The sequence below is a fragment of the Betta splendens genome, chromosome 13, assembly GCF_900634795.4.
Source record: "Betta splendens chromosome 13, fBetSpl5.4, whole genome shotgun sequence".
In the NCBI taxonomy this organism is placed as follows: domain Eukaryota; kingdom Metazoa; phylum Chordata; class Actinopteri; order Anabantiformes; family Osphronemidae; genus Betta; species Betta splendens.
Window position 1 is genome coordinate 7,479,019 of NC_040893.2, and position 13,433 is coordinate 7,492,451.

Below are 13,433 nucleotides of genomic sequence, written 5' to 3' on the forward strand. Positions count from 1 at the left end.
TTTGTCTGTCAAATCTTTTACTTACCAGTAGGTGTAACCAATATATTGAAGTGGTTTGGGTGTGTTAGTAAAAAAAAGACTATGCAGTAGACCTACTGTATATCATGTTGTTTCCTGAAACTCAAGTCGCTCATTGTGAACAGACAGGTAACATCAGACTGGTCAAATGGCGTCGATGGAGGCTGACGTTCAGGGGAATGATGCGGGCCGCTCAAACTTCTGCTTCCGCAAGAAAACCTTTGCGTGTCTGTGCGTGGCCACACTTTTTACATTTATTGGAGTCTGTCTAACTTACCTCCGCGATGAACACAAGCCAATTCCGTTGTTTCGTGCCCCTAAACGGGCAGTGACGCTTTTAATATGGGCGCATCCTTTCGGAAACCGAGATATTCCGGACTGTTCAGCGCTGTATAAGATCGATGGGTGCCGGATCACCGATGACAGGAGCGAGTACGCGCGAGCTGATGCTGTGGTTTTTCACCACCGGGAGATTGGCGCCGGCAGCGTCCAACTGCCATCGGAACCACGGCCAAGCGCGCAAAAGTGGATCTGGATGAACTTCGAGTCGCCCTCGCACTCACCCAGACTAGGCAGCTTTGAGGGGGTTTTTAACCTCACGATGAGCTACCGGAAGGATTCAAGCATTTTCATCCCGTCCGGCAGCGTCATTCCCGTCGGGCGCGAGGTAACAGGTGTCGCGCAGCCGCTCAGCACTCCGTCGGACTCAGAACTCTCCAGGCCCCACTTCGTGGCCTGGGTCGTCAGCAACTGGTCGCAGAACCAGGCACGAGTGATCCTGTACAACAAGCTGCGCCAGTACATCGACGTGGACGTGTTCGGGCACGGACATCGCCCGTTACCTCCGGAGAGCGGCAACAACGTGGTGCAGCTGGTCCGACAGTACCTTTTCTACCTGGCCATGGAGAACTCGCAGCACACGGATTACATGACGGAGAAGCTGTGGAACTCGATAGAGGCCGGTGCCGTCCCGGTGGTCCTGGGTCCGTCCAGGAAGAACTATGAGCGCTTTCTGCCCCCCGAAGCTTTTATCCACGTAGATGACTTCCCCACGGTGGAAGAACTGGCTCGGTACCTGCAGACGCTGAGGGTCAATCCGCATCGGCTGAAGAAGCACCTGGACTGGAGAAAGGGCTACAGCATGCATCGTGTTGCACCCTGGAGCGAGCACTACTGCACGGCCTGCAAGGTGGTGAGGAGCAGCTTGGGTAAGACGGACGTGGTCCAAAACCTGGGCGAGTGGTACAAGTCGTGACAACGAGATCACCTCTAGCACCTGAACTAATATGCAGGAAAAGAGGTAAAGGACAAACCTACTCCTCTCAGGTTCTAAGGTTTATAAAGTAAACATAAAGTCAAATGTTTATTTAATATATATATTTTAAAATTGGGTTTTTATTAGTTTATTGTCTCAAAATGAGCTATAGAAAGTGGTATCTCATTAGTAAATCTTTTCACTTTGTAACTCATTTTCACTTTTAATAAACCAAACGTTAAAATCCCACTGTTTGCCTTTTTGTGGCATTTATCAGCGTTCAATTTTTTAGGTGCCTGGCACTACCACAAACATGCACACACAAACCTTTGATTCGCTTTTCCATTAAAATAAAATGGGAAATGTTGAAATCTGAATCTTTAAATACTGTGAAGACGTGATACTATCTGAACCAGACGAACTTGCTGATGAGGAAATGTGAGAGCTTGACATTCAATAGTCATTATCAGTGGTTATCAGCCCATAGTATGAGCCGGTAGGTGCCCGCCTACCTGCTGGCAGCGGTGAAACGTACGTTTGAAGTAGTGTTCAGATACACAGTTACAGGCACTAAATTCACATACGACAAATCAATTTTAACTCTGTTCTCCAAATTGTAAGTGCTTAAAATAAATGACAAAGAGTATGTTTGTTGCCAAAACACGAATCAAGATACGGTTCAGATATGGTTTTATGAATAAAATGTTATTAGGGCAGTACAGTATGAGCATGTGATAGGGACTGACTCAGAGCACGTGACTGTGTGTGGAATTTGCAGAAAAATCTTTCCTTGTTCAGCTCAAATACCCATCAGGGCTCAAATAAAACAGACTGACCTAAAAAGCATAAAAGGAGCTACTTTTTTTTAGTTGGCGCTGGCAATCAGGTAGTGGTTGCTGCAGTGTGGTCGCGCCTCCGCTGGATAGGTTGCTGTATCAGTGACTTCCCAGCAATAAAAATATTGGGGAAAGCCAATCAAAAACATGGAGATTGATTGTGCACATCAACAAATCAAAAACCAGCTGGGGAGATCAGTGCACACACCACAAAGGTGTGATGCAAAGAGCCCATGATCCTCAAGTTTCTTCTGCCTTTTAACACCTTTCTCTGGCTCTGGTGGAATGTCTCTCTGCACCAATTGAATTGTTTGTGCCTCCTTATCTCACCGTGAATAAGAATGTTTACATTCTCACTTTTACATCAAGCTTGTCTTTTTATCAAAAGGAACGAACACCAAGCTTCGGGGAAAGATGCATTCGATTTTACAGCCTTGGGTCTGGTGGGGAGTCAGATAGGAGGGAGCCAGAAACCAGGTTGTAACAGACAGACACATATCATAAACTTTAGTCACTCAAACAGAACATCCATCCATTTTCTATACCGCTTAATCCCATATGGAGGTTGCGGGGGTGCTGGAGCCTATTCCAGCTGGCTATGGGCGAGAGGCAGGGTACACCCTGGACGGGTCACCAGCCCATCGCAGGGCCTAACAGAACATCAGATGTTTAAACTTGATGTATGAAAGGACACAAGAGATCATTTGTTTGTTTGAGAATGGTAAGTATTGATGACTGATAAAGCACAAAGACACAATTTTTCCCATCACAGTCTGTTTTAACAACACTGTCTCACATCTTTCCTGTCATTCATCCAAACTTTCCACACAGCACTGATATTAAACCTTCTTACATGCCATAATTATGTTGTCCCAGTTATATTAATTGAGTTACAATAACCCTGAGTAAATGAACCTGACTTGTGTGGCCCCTCCTTGTTATAACTTTTGGGCCGGTCTGTGACGAGTAAATTATGCCATGTCTATATAGTATAGCAAACACATCAAGGACACATCAGCAGTGACAAACAAAAGAACCTTTTTCAAGCAGTTGGTCAAATAGCAGCTGAAAGTGATGCCAGAATAAAAAAGATAGTTTTACCTGCAGTATTTGTACTTTTCCCAGGGGTGTAAGTTTTTATCATTTGTAGTGAATTGTTCATTTAAAATGACCTTCATTAAAGTAGTTTGTTAAGTGGTTTAAATCATATTATAACCAGTACAGCAATGAAGATGTTGGGAATATTTCAATGCAAACATTGTTATATTACTGTTTGTTTGTATTATTGTTACACCCTGAGGAGGAGCGTGACTCTGGCTCTTTGTGGGTGGTCGTCGCTCAGGGCTGGGGATGGCCACCAGCGGTAGGTTGCCCATCAGCTGTTCACCAGTTTAACATAACAATATTGTTATAATATTTTCCTTTTGTCATCCCTGCCTCCTAAATTCTCGCTTTCTACACAGACTCCTCTAGTGGGAACTTCACTTGGCACAGGATTCCCCATTGAACACAGCAAATCCAAAAAACTCCAGCGTAGGTACAGACGGGGACAAGGCAGAGGCACGGGCAAACAACAGGCAGAAAACTGGTACATGAACAAACTTACTGGTAAACGCTGGAGAGTTGTCACGGGCGTATGAACAAACAATCTGGCGGGGAACTAAGGTAAGTACTGGTGACTATATGCACAGGCTGATTACTAACAAGGAACAGGTGGTGGAACACATGACATACTGGCAGGAACAAAACAGGAAATGTCAAAATAAAACAGGAAATGGCAACAACATAAGTGACACACAAGTTAAACATGACAACATGGGTCAGCTATTTTTAGCTATGTTTTAAATGTTTCCGCTACTTTCTGCAATTCTTCAGGAATACATTCCGCATTGCCGCATCGCTGTGTATTTTCCTATGAAAATGCTCTATCTATTTTTTTTATTAGTATTATTGTTCTTCCATACATTTTACAGTACTACCCACTGCACCACTGTGAAAGAATTCAAATATAAAAATATTCAGCTTAATCAAAATTCAAATCAAAATTCATCAGAATTTCCCCATTGAAATGAATGGAAAAATGTTTTCAAATACTCTTCAGCTTTGTCTTCTTTCAGCTTTAACTACTTGAGCATATTCTAAACACCGTTTAAGGTTTTATCAGATATTAAACTATTAATCTTCCATTCAGCTTTTTCATATCTTAAATACTTTAGGATCTATAGCAGTTCAAATATTGTGTGGTTTTTGGCAAATTTTCAGCGTTTCCATTAGTGTGTAGTGCGTGAGCTAGAGTGCGTGATGTCACAGCTAGAGTGCGAGGACTCGTTTTTTTAAGTCAGAATGTCACTCTTTTACTTGTCAGAACAGCAACAATTTTGATTCTGTCAAAATACTTTTTCACTTGTTCGTAGTCATACTCGTCTTCTTTCTAATGATGTGTCTGGTTAAGCCATCTGACCTATACTTTAGTCTGTAGATGCCTCAAGGTGCAGACTTCCAGAATTCCTCCCAAAGACTCTAATGCATTTGACTTTTTCTGAGAAACGCAGAAGTCCTACATATTTAAAAGAACAAAATGAACCTGATTTTTTCGTCTTTCGTTTCCATGGCAACGATGCAGCTGCAGTATTGACAGGACAAACTCTTGATGCTCAGTGTAGAAACTCTATGCATCTTACTGATCAGCTCATTAAAGTGTTTAATTGTTTAGTAATTATTCACACACTTCCCCTGAATCCTTTCAAAATAAAAGCACAATCCAGAATTTTAGCTTTATTTGCACTATCTTTGCTTTTGAAATGGTAATTGTGACTAGTTAATAAAACTATTTTACAGTTTTGCTGTTAAGTACACACATCTCTTCCAAATCCTTTCAAAATAAAAGCACCAAACCAAAACCTTAACTTTAAAAGTGCCATTTCTGCTTTTGAATGGTTAATTGTGACTAGGTAATGAGTCTCACAGTTCCAAACTCTCAAGATGCTCTACATGCCACTTCTTTATTATTTTGTTGTTACTTCCGGTTGTGACCAGTCCCGTTTAGTTTCTGCTTTATCTTCCAATCACATGATTTAACCCACCTGTGTGTAATCAGTTATTATATTCTGTATATGTAGACCAGTACTCACCTTCAGTCCTTTGTCAGATTGTTGCATGCACTCACCACTTTTTATACTAGACCATGTTTCGTGTATTGACCTTGTGCCTGTTCCTGTCTTGACCGCCTACCTAGTCCATCTATTTTTTACAGTTTTGATCAGAATGTATTTGCTTAATGATAATAACCAGAAGGGCCTTCATGCAGAGACTAAAGGGTTAATGTTTTTTTCTTTCATCCCTGCCCTGTGTTTGTTTAGGGGAGAAATGCTCAAATTAAAACTGAGTCATCTATTAACATTTTTAGTTGGTGAGCTTTGCAGCGGTGGGTCATATCTATAAAATAAAACATTCAAGTTAAACCTTTTCAAAGTTTTGCTGCTGCATGACTAATTTCCAAGAGGAATGTTTATTCACTTGTCTAATTAAATACGCACAGTTTGCAGATTCCAGCGCCACTTACAGCCGAGCAGGACGCCACTCATTATGTGCTTGTGGAGGGAGACATCTAGTGGCGAACGGCTTCGTTTGCGTTTTATACAAGGATGCAGGGAGGACCGCCAGGCCTCCAGGTGTAGTTTCACCCGGATCAACGCCAAAAAAACTGCTTTCGTTATTCAGATCACGTGATCTGAGGGATTGGTTACTTATTATCTCCACTGAGCTTATTAGCTGAACCATTAAATATGACGTGTGAGTTGCTTATTCTCTAATTTGCATCTATCATAAAATAATATATGGCCCTCCGACTGAATGACTGTGGCAAATGTGTGTTTTTTAAAACTGACTTCCTCCAGTGGACACATGTCCAGAGCCAAGGTGTTTACCCACCTACAGCTGGCAGGCCTCACAAAAGCCCCACTGACGATAGAAGCAACACAGACCCGCGGATGTCTTGCTTTTAACCAAGGAAGCTGAAGTGACACGTAGACGGACAGGTCACAAAAACATTTAGTATAATAAATGATTTGACTGTCAAATAATGTCTTCTTACCAGGAGGTGTAACCAATATATTGAGCTGGTTTGGGTGTGTCAGTGAACAAAAAAAGACAATGCAGCAGCCTTTTCTACCTGTCGTTTCCTGAAAGTCGAATCCATCCTTGTGGACAAACCAAACAGGTAACATCAGGTTGATTAAATGGCGTCGATGGAGGCTGACGTTCAGGGGAAAGATGCAGGCCGCTCAGACTCGGATCTTTGCTTCAGCAAGAAAAACTGTGTGCGTCTGTGCGTGGCCACAGTCGGCCTTTTTACATTTATTGGACTCTGTCTAACTTACCTGCCCGATGAACACAAGCCAATTCCGTTGTTTCGTGCCCCTAAACGAGCAGTGACGCTTTTAATATGGGCGAATCCTTTCGGAACCCGTGATATTCCGAACTGTTCAGCGCTGTATAAGATCGATGGGTGCCGGATCACCGATGACAGGAGCGAGTACGCGCGAGCTGATGCTGTGGTTTTTCACCACCGGGAGATTGGCGCCGGCAGCGTCCAACTGCCATCGGAACCACGGCCGAGTGCGCAAAAGTGGATCTGGATGAACTATGAGTCGCCCTCGCACTCACCCAGACTAGGCAGCTTTGAGGGGGTTTTTAACCTCACGATGAGCTACCGGAAGGATTCAAGCATTTTCATCCCTTACGGCAGCGTCGTCCCCGTCGGGCGCGAGGTAACAGGTGTGGCGCAGCCGCTCAGCACTCCGTCGGACTCAGAACTCTCCAGGCCCCACTTCGTGGCCTGGGTCGTCAGCAACTGGTCGCAGAACCAGGCACGAGTGATCCTGTACAACAAGCTGCGCCAGTACATCGACGTGGACGTGTTCGGGCACGGACATCGCCCGTTACCTCCGGAGAGCGGCAACAACGTGGTGCAGCTGGTCCGACAGTACCTTTTCTACCTGGCCATGGAGAACTCGCAGCACACGGATTACATGACGGAGAAGTTGTGGAACTCGATAGAGGCCGGTGCCGTCCCGGTGGTCCTGGGTCCGTCCAGGAAGAACTATGAGCGCTTTCTGCCCCCCGAAGCTTTTATCCACGTAGATGACTTCCCCACGGTGGAAGAACTGGCTCGGTACCTGCAGACGCTGAGGGTCAATCCGGGTCGGCTGAAGAAGCACCTGGACTGGAGAAAGGGCTACAGCATGCACCAAATCGTATTCTGGAGAGAGCAGTACTGCACAGCCTGTAAGGCGGTGAGGAGCAGCTTGGGTAAGACGGACGTGGTCCAAAACCTGGGCGAGTGGTACAAGTCGTGACAACGAGATCACCTCTAGTACCTGAACTAATATGCAGGAAAAGAGGTAAAGGACAAACTTACTCCTCTCAGGTTCTAAGGTTTATAAAGTAAACATAAAGTCAAATGTTTATTTAATATATATATTTTTTAAATTGGGTTTTTATTGGTTTATTGTCTCAAAATGAGCTATAGAAAGTGGTATCTAGTAAATCATCTTTTACTTTTAATAAACCAAACGTCAAAATCCCACCGTTTGCCTTTTCTATTTTTCTATACCTGACACTTGAGCGCTAATAAATAGACTATGATATGTCCTTATATTGTTTACTGTAATTAGGAAGATGGAGTTTTATTGACCTTAGGATTATTAATTCCTTGCTGCAATTGCACCTGGCAAACATCAGGTTTAATGTGCAATAATGCATAATAATAAAACGTTAGAATATTTGTAATAATAAAGTATCACATAACATGAAGTACCACACAGCAGTAAGTCATGCTTGAAAAGTTAAATAAATTCCATTGTCTCCAGGTGAACGGAAATTAAATTAAATAATCATGGGCCTGAGCAAGTGATATAGTGCAGTGTACTGTTTTTAGTGCAATAAATATGTGCACCTCTGTCTAATCAAATTAATCCTGCAGTCGCCCCTGCAAATATTTAAAGCTGTGGCGCATATCAGCGTTCAAGTTTTCAGGTGCCTGGCACTATCACACACGCCCAAGCACACACAACCCTTTGTTTCACTATTCCATTAAAATAAAATGGCGAATGTTGAATGTTTATTTACTGTGAACAAGTAATGTGATCTATCTGAACCAGGTGAACTTCCTTCTTCTCAAGCTCCTCTCACATTTCCTCATTCAGCAGGCTATTATTCATAATGGCTCATCCCACCTTTCTGTACACGTTTGTTGTTGACATAGGTACATTTGAAGTAGCGTTACAGTTACACGCACTAAGTTCATATAACACCAATCAGTTGTTTGACTGGGCTCCTTCTCAAAATTGTATGTGCTTAAAATAAATGACAAAGGGTGTGTTCGGTGCCAAGAACACGGTTCAGGATACGGTTCAGATATGGTTTTATGTTTAAAACGTCATCAGGGCAGTACAGTATGAGCATGTGATGAGGACTGACTCAGAGCTGAATCTTTCCTTGTTCAGCTTAAATAACTGTCAGGGCTCAAATAAAACAGACTGAGCTAAAGAGCATAAAAAGAGCCCCAGGCTTATTATAAAAGTAATATTACGCCCCCTTCTGTTCGTGGCTTTGTTTCCTTTTTTTGGTAGGTGCTTGCAAACAGGAAGTGGTTGTTAGAGCAAAGTGGTCACACCTCCATCCGTCTCAGTGACTCCCCAGCATCTATGTAATATCCGCTTTGGTCTGTTTAAACTGCATACAACACTGTCACACATCTTACCTCTCGCTCATCCAAATTTTCCACACACCACTGATTATAAACCTTCTCACGTGCCATATTTATATTGTGCCAATTATATTAGTTGAGCTAATAAACCTGAGTAAATGAACTTGACTTGTGTGGCCCCTCCTTGTTACAAATGTTGAGCCAGTCTGTGACAAGGATAAAGGCAGGTGTCTAAAAGCACCTTTCAATATGAAGAAGGTGACAGGAGCCATTGGTATGGCTGAACCTCAAGCTTTCTGACGCCACAGGGCAAATGTTCCATACTCAGAATCTTCTACCATTTTGTGTAGCTGCCCATTGCTTGCATGTTTAACAGCCAAGGACCAGACCAGAAACTGTTACATTAGGGCAAAGTAGAATTCAGCCATGCTCACTATGATCAGTAGAGGGAAGGCTCCAAATGCAACGACCCAGAGCAACCCGTAAATACAAGTTGTATTAATAACTTAAGAAACACAAAGACTAATACACACAAATAACTAAACTAAACATCACTGCAGGGGGAAAAGCTAATTAATAAATCAAAACTAGAAACAAGCGACTCAAGGACAGACATACAGTACGCATGGACCAGACAATCCTTGACTCAGGACAATGACAAGCAAGTTGGTGAGGCCAAACAAATGTGATATCTTCAACAACAACCCGAAAAGGACACAATCCAAACTAAGGCTTCAAATACAGGTACAAACAGGTGACAATAATCAACTAATCACAAACAGGGAATCACAAGAGAAACAACCACACAAAACAGAGCCAGAATGCCCCCTGGATCATGGCATGGCATTGAAGCCTGAGTCATAACAGAAACTGCATCATTCACATCACTGGCGCCTTACCTCACCTGAAAAATATGATTATGATAAAGTAAAACAGAAATCCACATCCACTGATCTATGTTAAATGTATTTTTTAATAGTTTAAACAAATTTAAATATGATTGAACCGGAAGTGTGGCCGCAACAATCCGAGGCTCACCAATGACCATCGCCTTCCCAAGTCTGTTTTTACAGCTTGGCACCAATAGAAAGTTTGCAGGATGCAGACAGATTTGTTCTACACCATGACTTTGTACCTGCTTAAGAAATGTATCCACGTCTGTGGAACATAAGACCTTGAGCAAATTTTTCTCCAGTCATCCTTATCAAAATTGAAAATGTATGCAGGGACATCAGGCATAAAGGGTCAGGAACACAGATATTATCCCTATGTGCACTGCATACAATGTCCCCTCTAATTTTTCATGTGTCTGAGCAAACACACAACCCCCCCGAGCGATCCATTGGACCCAGTGGTGCTTTTAGGCAAGGTTGAACTGGACAGCAGCCCAGGGCGCCAAGTTGACCAGGGCCGCCACTGCTTGGACCACTTTCATCAGACACTGTGGTCACACAAGCATTGCATCCATCCAAATTGCATGGTTTATTAACGTCAAATTATAGCATTTATATTTGTGTTATAATAGGGAGGAGTCCGTGAGGTGGCACAGACGCAGCAGAGGCTGTTATATCCTGACTTTCTTCCTAGTCACCTGTATAACAATTGTTGTCCAGACACTGGCTGACCATTACTCTTTATATACGCCATTTTACAGGGCTGCCCAATCACTCACACAACACATCCGCATCCCCCATCAATCCTTCGTTTGCCCACCTGCGTATATAGACCAAATACATAACATCTCCTCCCCTCTTACAAGGAATGTCCAATCATCTTACATCTGCAACATTTTGTAACAAACAGTTCCCATACAATCCAGGTATGTGTAACACATGTAACAATATCAGTGTTTCACTAGTTTCACATAACAAAGAATAACGTTTTTATATGGATTTATATGGATAACTCAAACACAGGTTAAACGTGCTGGAGGCCGCCTCTCTCTTGTAGGATACTGGCGATCTACGATAACAGTGTCTTTCCGTCTTACAGATGTTTCTACCTCCGATGAGGCTGTAGAGAAGGTTTCCTGAGATCAAGGCATCAGCAGCTAGAACCCTTGTCTCTTGGACTGCAACTGCTGAGGTTGGATGAGCAGAGTCATTCAGAAGAGCATTAGAATCTATCTGACAAGTCAGTTCGATAGATGCAGAAGAGGTAGGCAGCAGCTGGTCAACATGTCTCCTCCATACAGTGTCAGCTGTCTCCACGGTGTATGAGAATGTTGAAACAGTTGCAGGAACCCACCCAAAGTGGGTTCCTGCAACTGTTTCAGCATGATAATTCCTTGCCAGTACAGAGTCTCCCAGTTCAAAAATGATGTTTTTGAGGCATGTTTCTTGGTTTGAACAAACCGTTCTGCAAGTGCATTCATTTCCAGATGATATGGTGCTAAAGTACAGTGCTGCACTCCTCTGGTTTGTAGAAATGCAGTCATCTCCTGTGATATAATCTGTGGCCCATTATCAGACACTAACTGTACTGGAGACCCAAAACGACTGAACACCTCACCCACTTTCTCATTGGTCCTTTCAGTGGTGGTGAATCTCATGATAGCCACAATCATGTCCATGACAGCAGACAACTCAGGATCAGTGCGGGTCTCTTTCTTGACTTGAGACGCAGACACAAGCACTACTGACACTTCCCTGAAGTAGAAGATATACACTACATGTGAGTCTGGCTTTGCACTAGGGAGTGGTAGTATAGATAAGCCATCTGCATTGCAGTGAGCTCCTGATTGACGGTACGTGTTGTCATACAAATGTGCTGACAACAGCAAATCCCATCTCTGCATTCTGCTTGCAACAAGTGGTGGTTTTCCTGTGTACGGACCCAAAATTTTGGTGAGAGGTCGGTTTTCGGTGAAAAGTGTAAACTTCCTTCTGTAGAAGTACTGGTGAAACTTCCAAACTCCAAACATAAATTGTTTCTGCCTTGTTAATGTTCACGAAGCAAAAGGTGCTCTTCCTCAGTGGCTCCAGTGCATAGGATGTCATCCAAGTAACATTGCACTCCAGCAGCTCCAGATCCAGGTTCCAGATCAACCCCTTCTTTAGGTTTCACAGCGTATGGTACTGGCCTTTCTTTCATAAACGCTGGCTTGCTACCAGGTTTGACATGTAGCTTCACAGTAATGTCTTTCATACTACCTAACTCATCCTGAACCTGAAACACTTCTTCATATTTCTCTAACACAACCTGAAGTGTAGACTGTGTGACAGCTTCCTTATTGTGTGCCAGTTAAACCCAATTTTGTCCAACCACAAGCGCCCCATCAACGCTGGATAGTTACTCTTGGTAGCGTAGACTGGAAGCGTTTCAGTTTGGCCATTGCACTGCACAGTTACATTAGTGATTTCTTTCATATGTACTTTATGGCCTGTATATGCTTTGAAAACTGTGTCAGAGGTGTGCAAAGGGGGGTGTCTCATTGATTATAAATGTTACTAGGAAGTGAAGATGCCTCAGATCCTGTGTCTATTTCCATTTGCACAGAATGTCATTCTAGCTTGACTTTAACCCAGTAACCATCTGAACTTTGATCCATTTTCATTATCTGTATTGTATTTATTGCAGTGGACCGCTCCTCCTCTGAGGAATCACCATTTTAAACACTAACAAACAGCAGCAAACAGCCATCCTGATTGGACTGAATGGGTGTGACTGAAAACGCAGTTCTAAAAGCTGCCATCACCAAAGACTCGTCCCTTGTTCTCTTCACTCCCTATGTCCTCTCCACTCCACTCCCTCGACGGTCACTTGTTCTCCTCTCTCCATCACCTTCGTCCACGTGGAGCGTCCCCTCTGCCCCCGGCACACCTCAGAGCCTCCACCGCAGCCAGCAGCCACCCGGCAAGAAACCGCCAGCTTAATCGTCTCACCCGCTGCCGACTCAGCTGATCACGACACGATCACCGCGACGCACGGACCGGACCGCAACAGCGCAAGCACGCACGCAACGCCGGATCTTCTCACCAGAACTGAACAGTAAGTCAGAGGCATTCTTTTTAAGTCTAAGCAGAGTAGAACTCTTAGGGGATCAGTAGTTGTTTTATTGTTATGTTGTTTTTCTTTCCTGTTGCTGAACACGGGTTCTGACCACTGCGCATATCCACGATCACGTGACTGTAACTCTGTTATAGATCTGCGTGAATCTAAGAGGTGCACATTGAAGTGCTGTGATCCGTGATTTCACTAGCTTAAGCTTGCTTCATTGTGGTACTGTGCTGTTGCTTTTGCTGAGTTATTCAAGATATTGTTGATACTGGAGTTAATATCTCTGTGATTATTGTATACGGCTTTGCAGCACTGGTAAATTGAGTCGGCTATGGTACGGAGTTCACCCTTCAACTAACTTAAATACAATTGGGACTCTATTGGCTATTCCAAATTAGGTATTGGTCCCTGGTAACAGCACCTTGGTGCCCCATAAATTAGTTATTCACTATTGCAATTAATATAAATTAATCATAACTAAGTGTTTGACTTACAAAACTATAGACAATCATCATATAGTTATAATATTTAAGCTAATAACCAAATTTTGTGAATCTAAATTATAAACATATTTGGTATCTTCACTCAGGAGCTATGAATCCAATTATTATAATTT

General features: G+C 43.2%; 2 protein-coding genes across 6 annotated transcripts in view; both read left to right on the top strand.

The window, feature by feature from the left end:
- Window positions 1–10,917, top strand: LOC114868123 (alpha-(1,3)-fucosyltransferase 4-like). Of its 2 annotated transcripts, XR_008696448.1 has the most exons (3): window positions 1–1,318; window positions 2,498–3,472; window positions 3,573–6,090. XR_008696448.1 is itself a non-coding variant. In XM_029171501.3 (2 exons), the coding sequence occupies exon 1, from the start codon at window positions 167–169 to the stop codon at window positions 1,271–1,273; it is 1,107 nt and encodes a 368-aa protein (XP_029027334.1). In that variant the 5' UTR covers window positions 1–166; the 3' UTR covers window positions 1,274–1,318; window positions 10,811–10,917. The 2 variants fall into 2 exon arrangements, 1 of the variants encoding a protein (XP_029027334.1); XM_029171501.3 differs by lacking the exons at window positions 2,498–3,472; window positions 3,573–6,090 and adding an exon at window positions 10,811–10,917.
- The window catches only part of LOC114868122 (alpha-(1,3)-fucosyltransferase 4-like), a 10,246-nt gene continuing 3,050 nt past the window's right edge, over window positions 6,238–13,433 (top strand). Inside the window, exons 1-4 of one of the 4 annotated variants that reach the window (XR_008696447.1) lie at window positions 6,238–7,419; window positions 10,811–10,975; window positions 11,354–11,491; window positions 12,398–12,808. Coding sequence is in view for 1 of the 4 variants with exons in the window: in XM_029171500.3 (XP_029027333.1) it covers window positions 6,348–7,466 (1,119 nt within the window). In the remaining 3 variants the exon portion in view is untranslated. Of the gene's footprint in view, window positions 7,512–10,810; window positions 10,976–11,353; window positions 11,492–12,397; window positions 12,809–13,433 lie in introns of those variants that run through there. The other 3 variants (XR_008696446.1, XR_008696445.1, XM_029171500.3) reach the window with 3 other exon arrangements.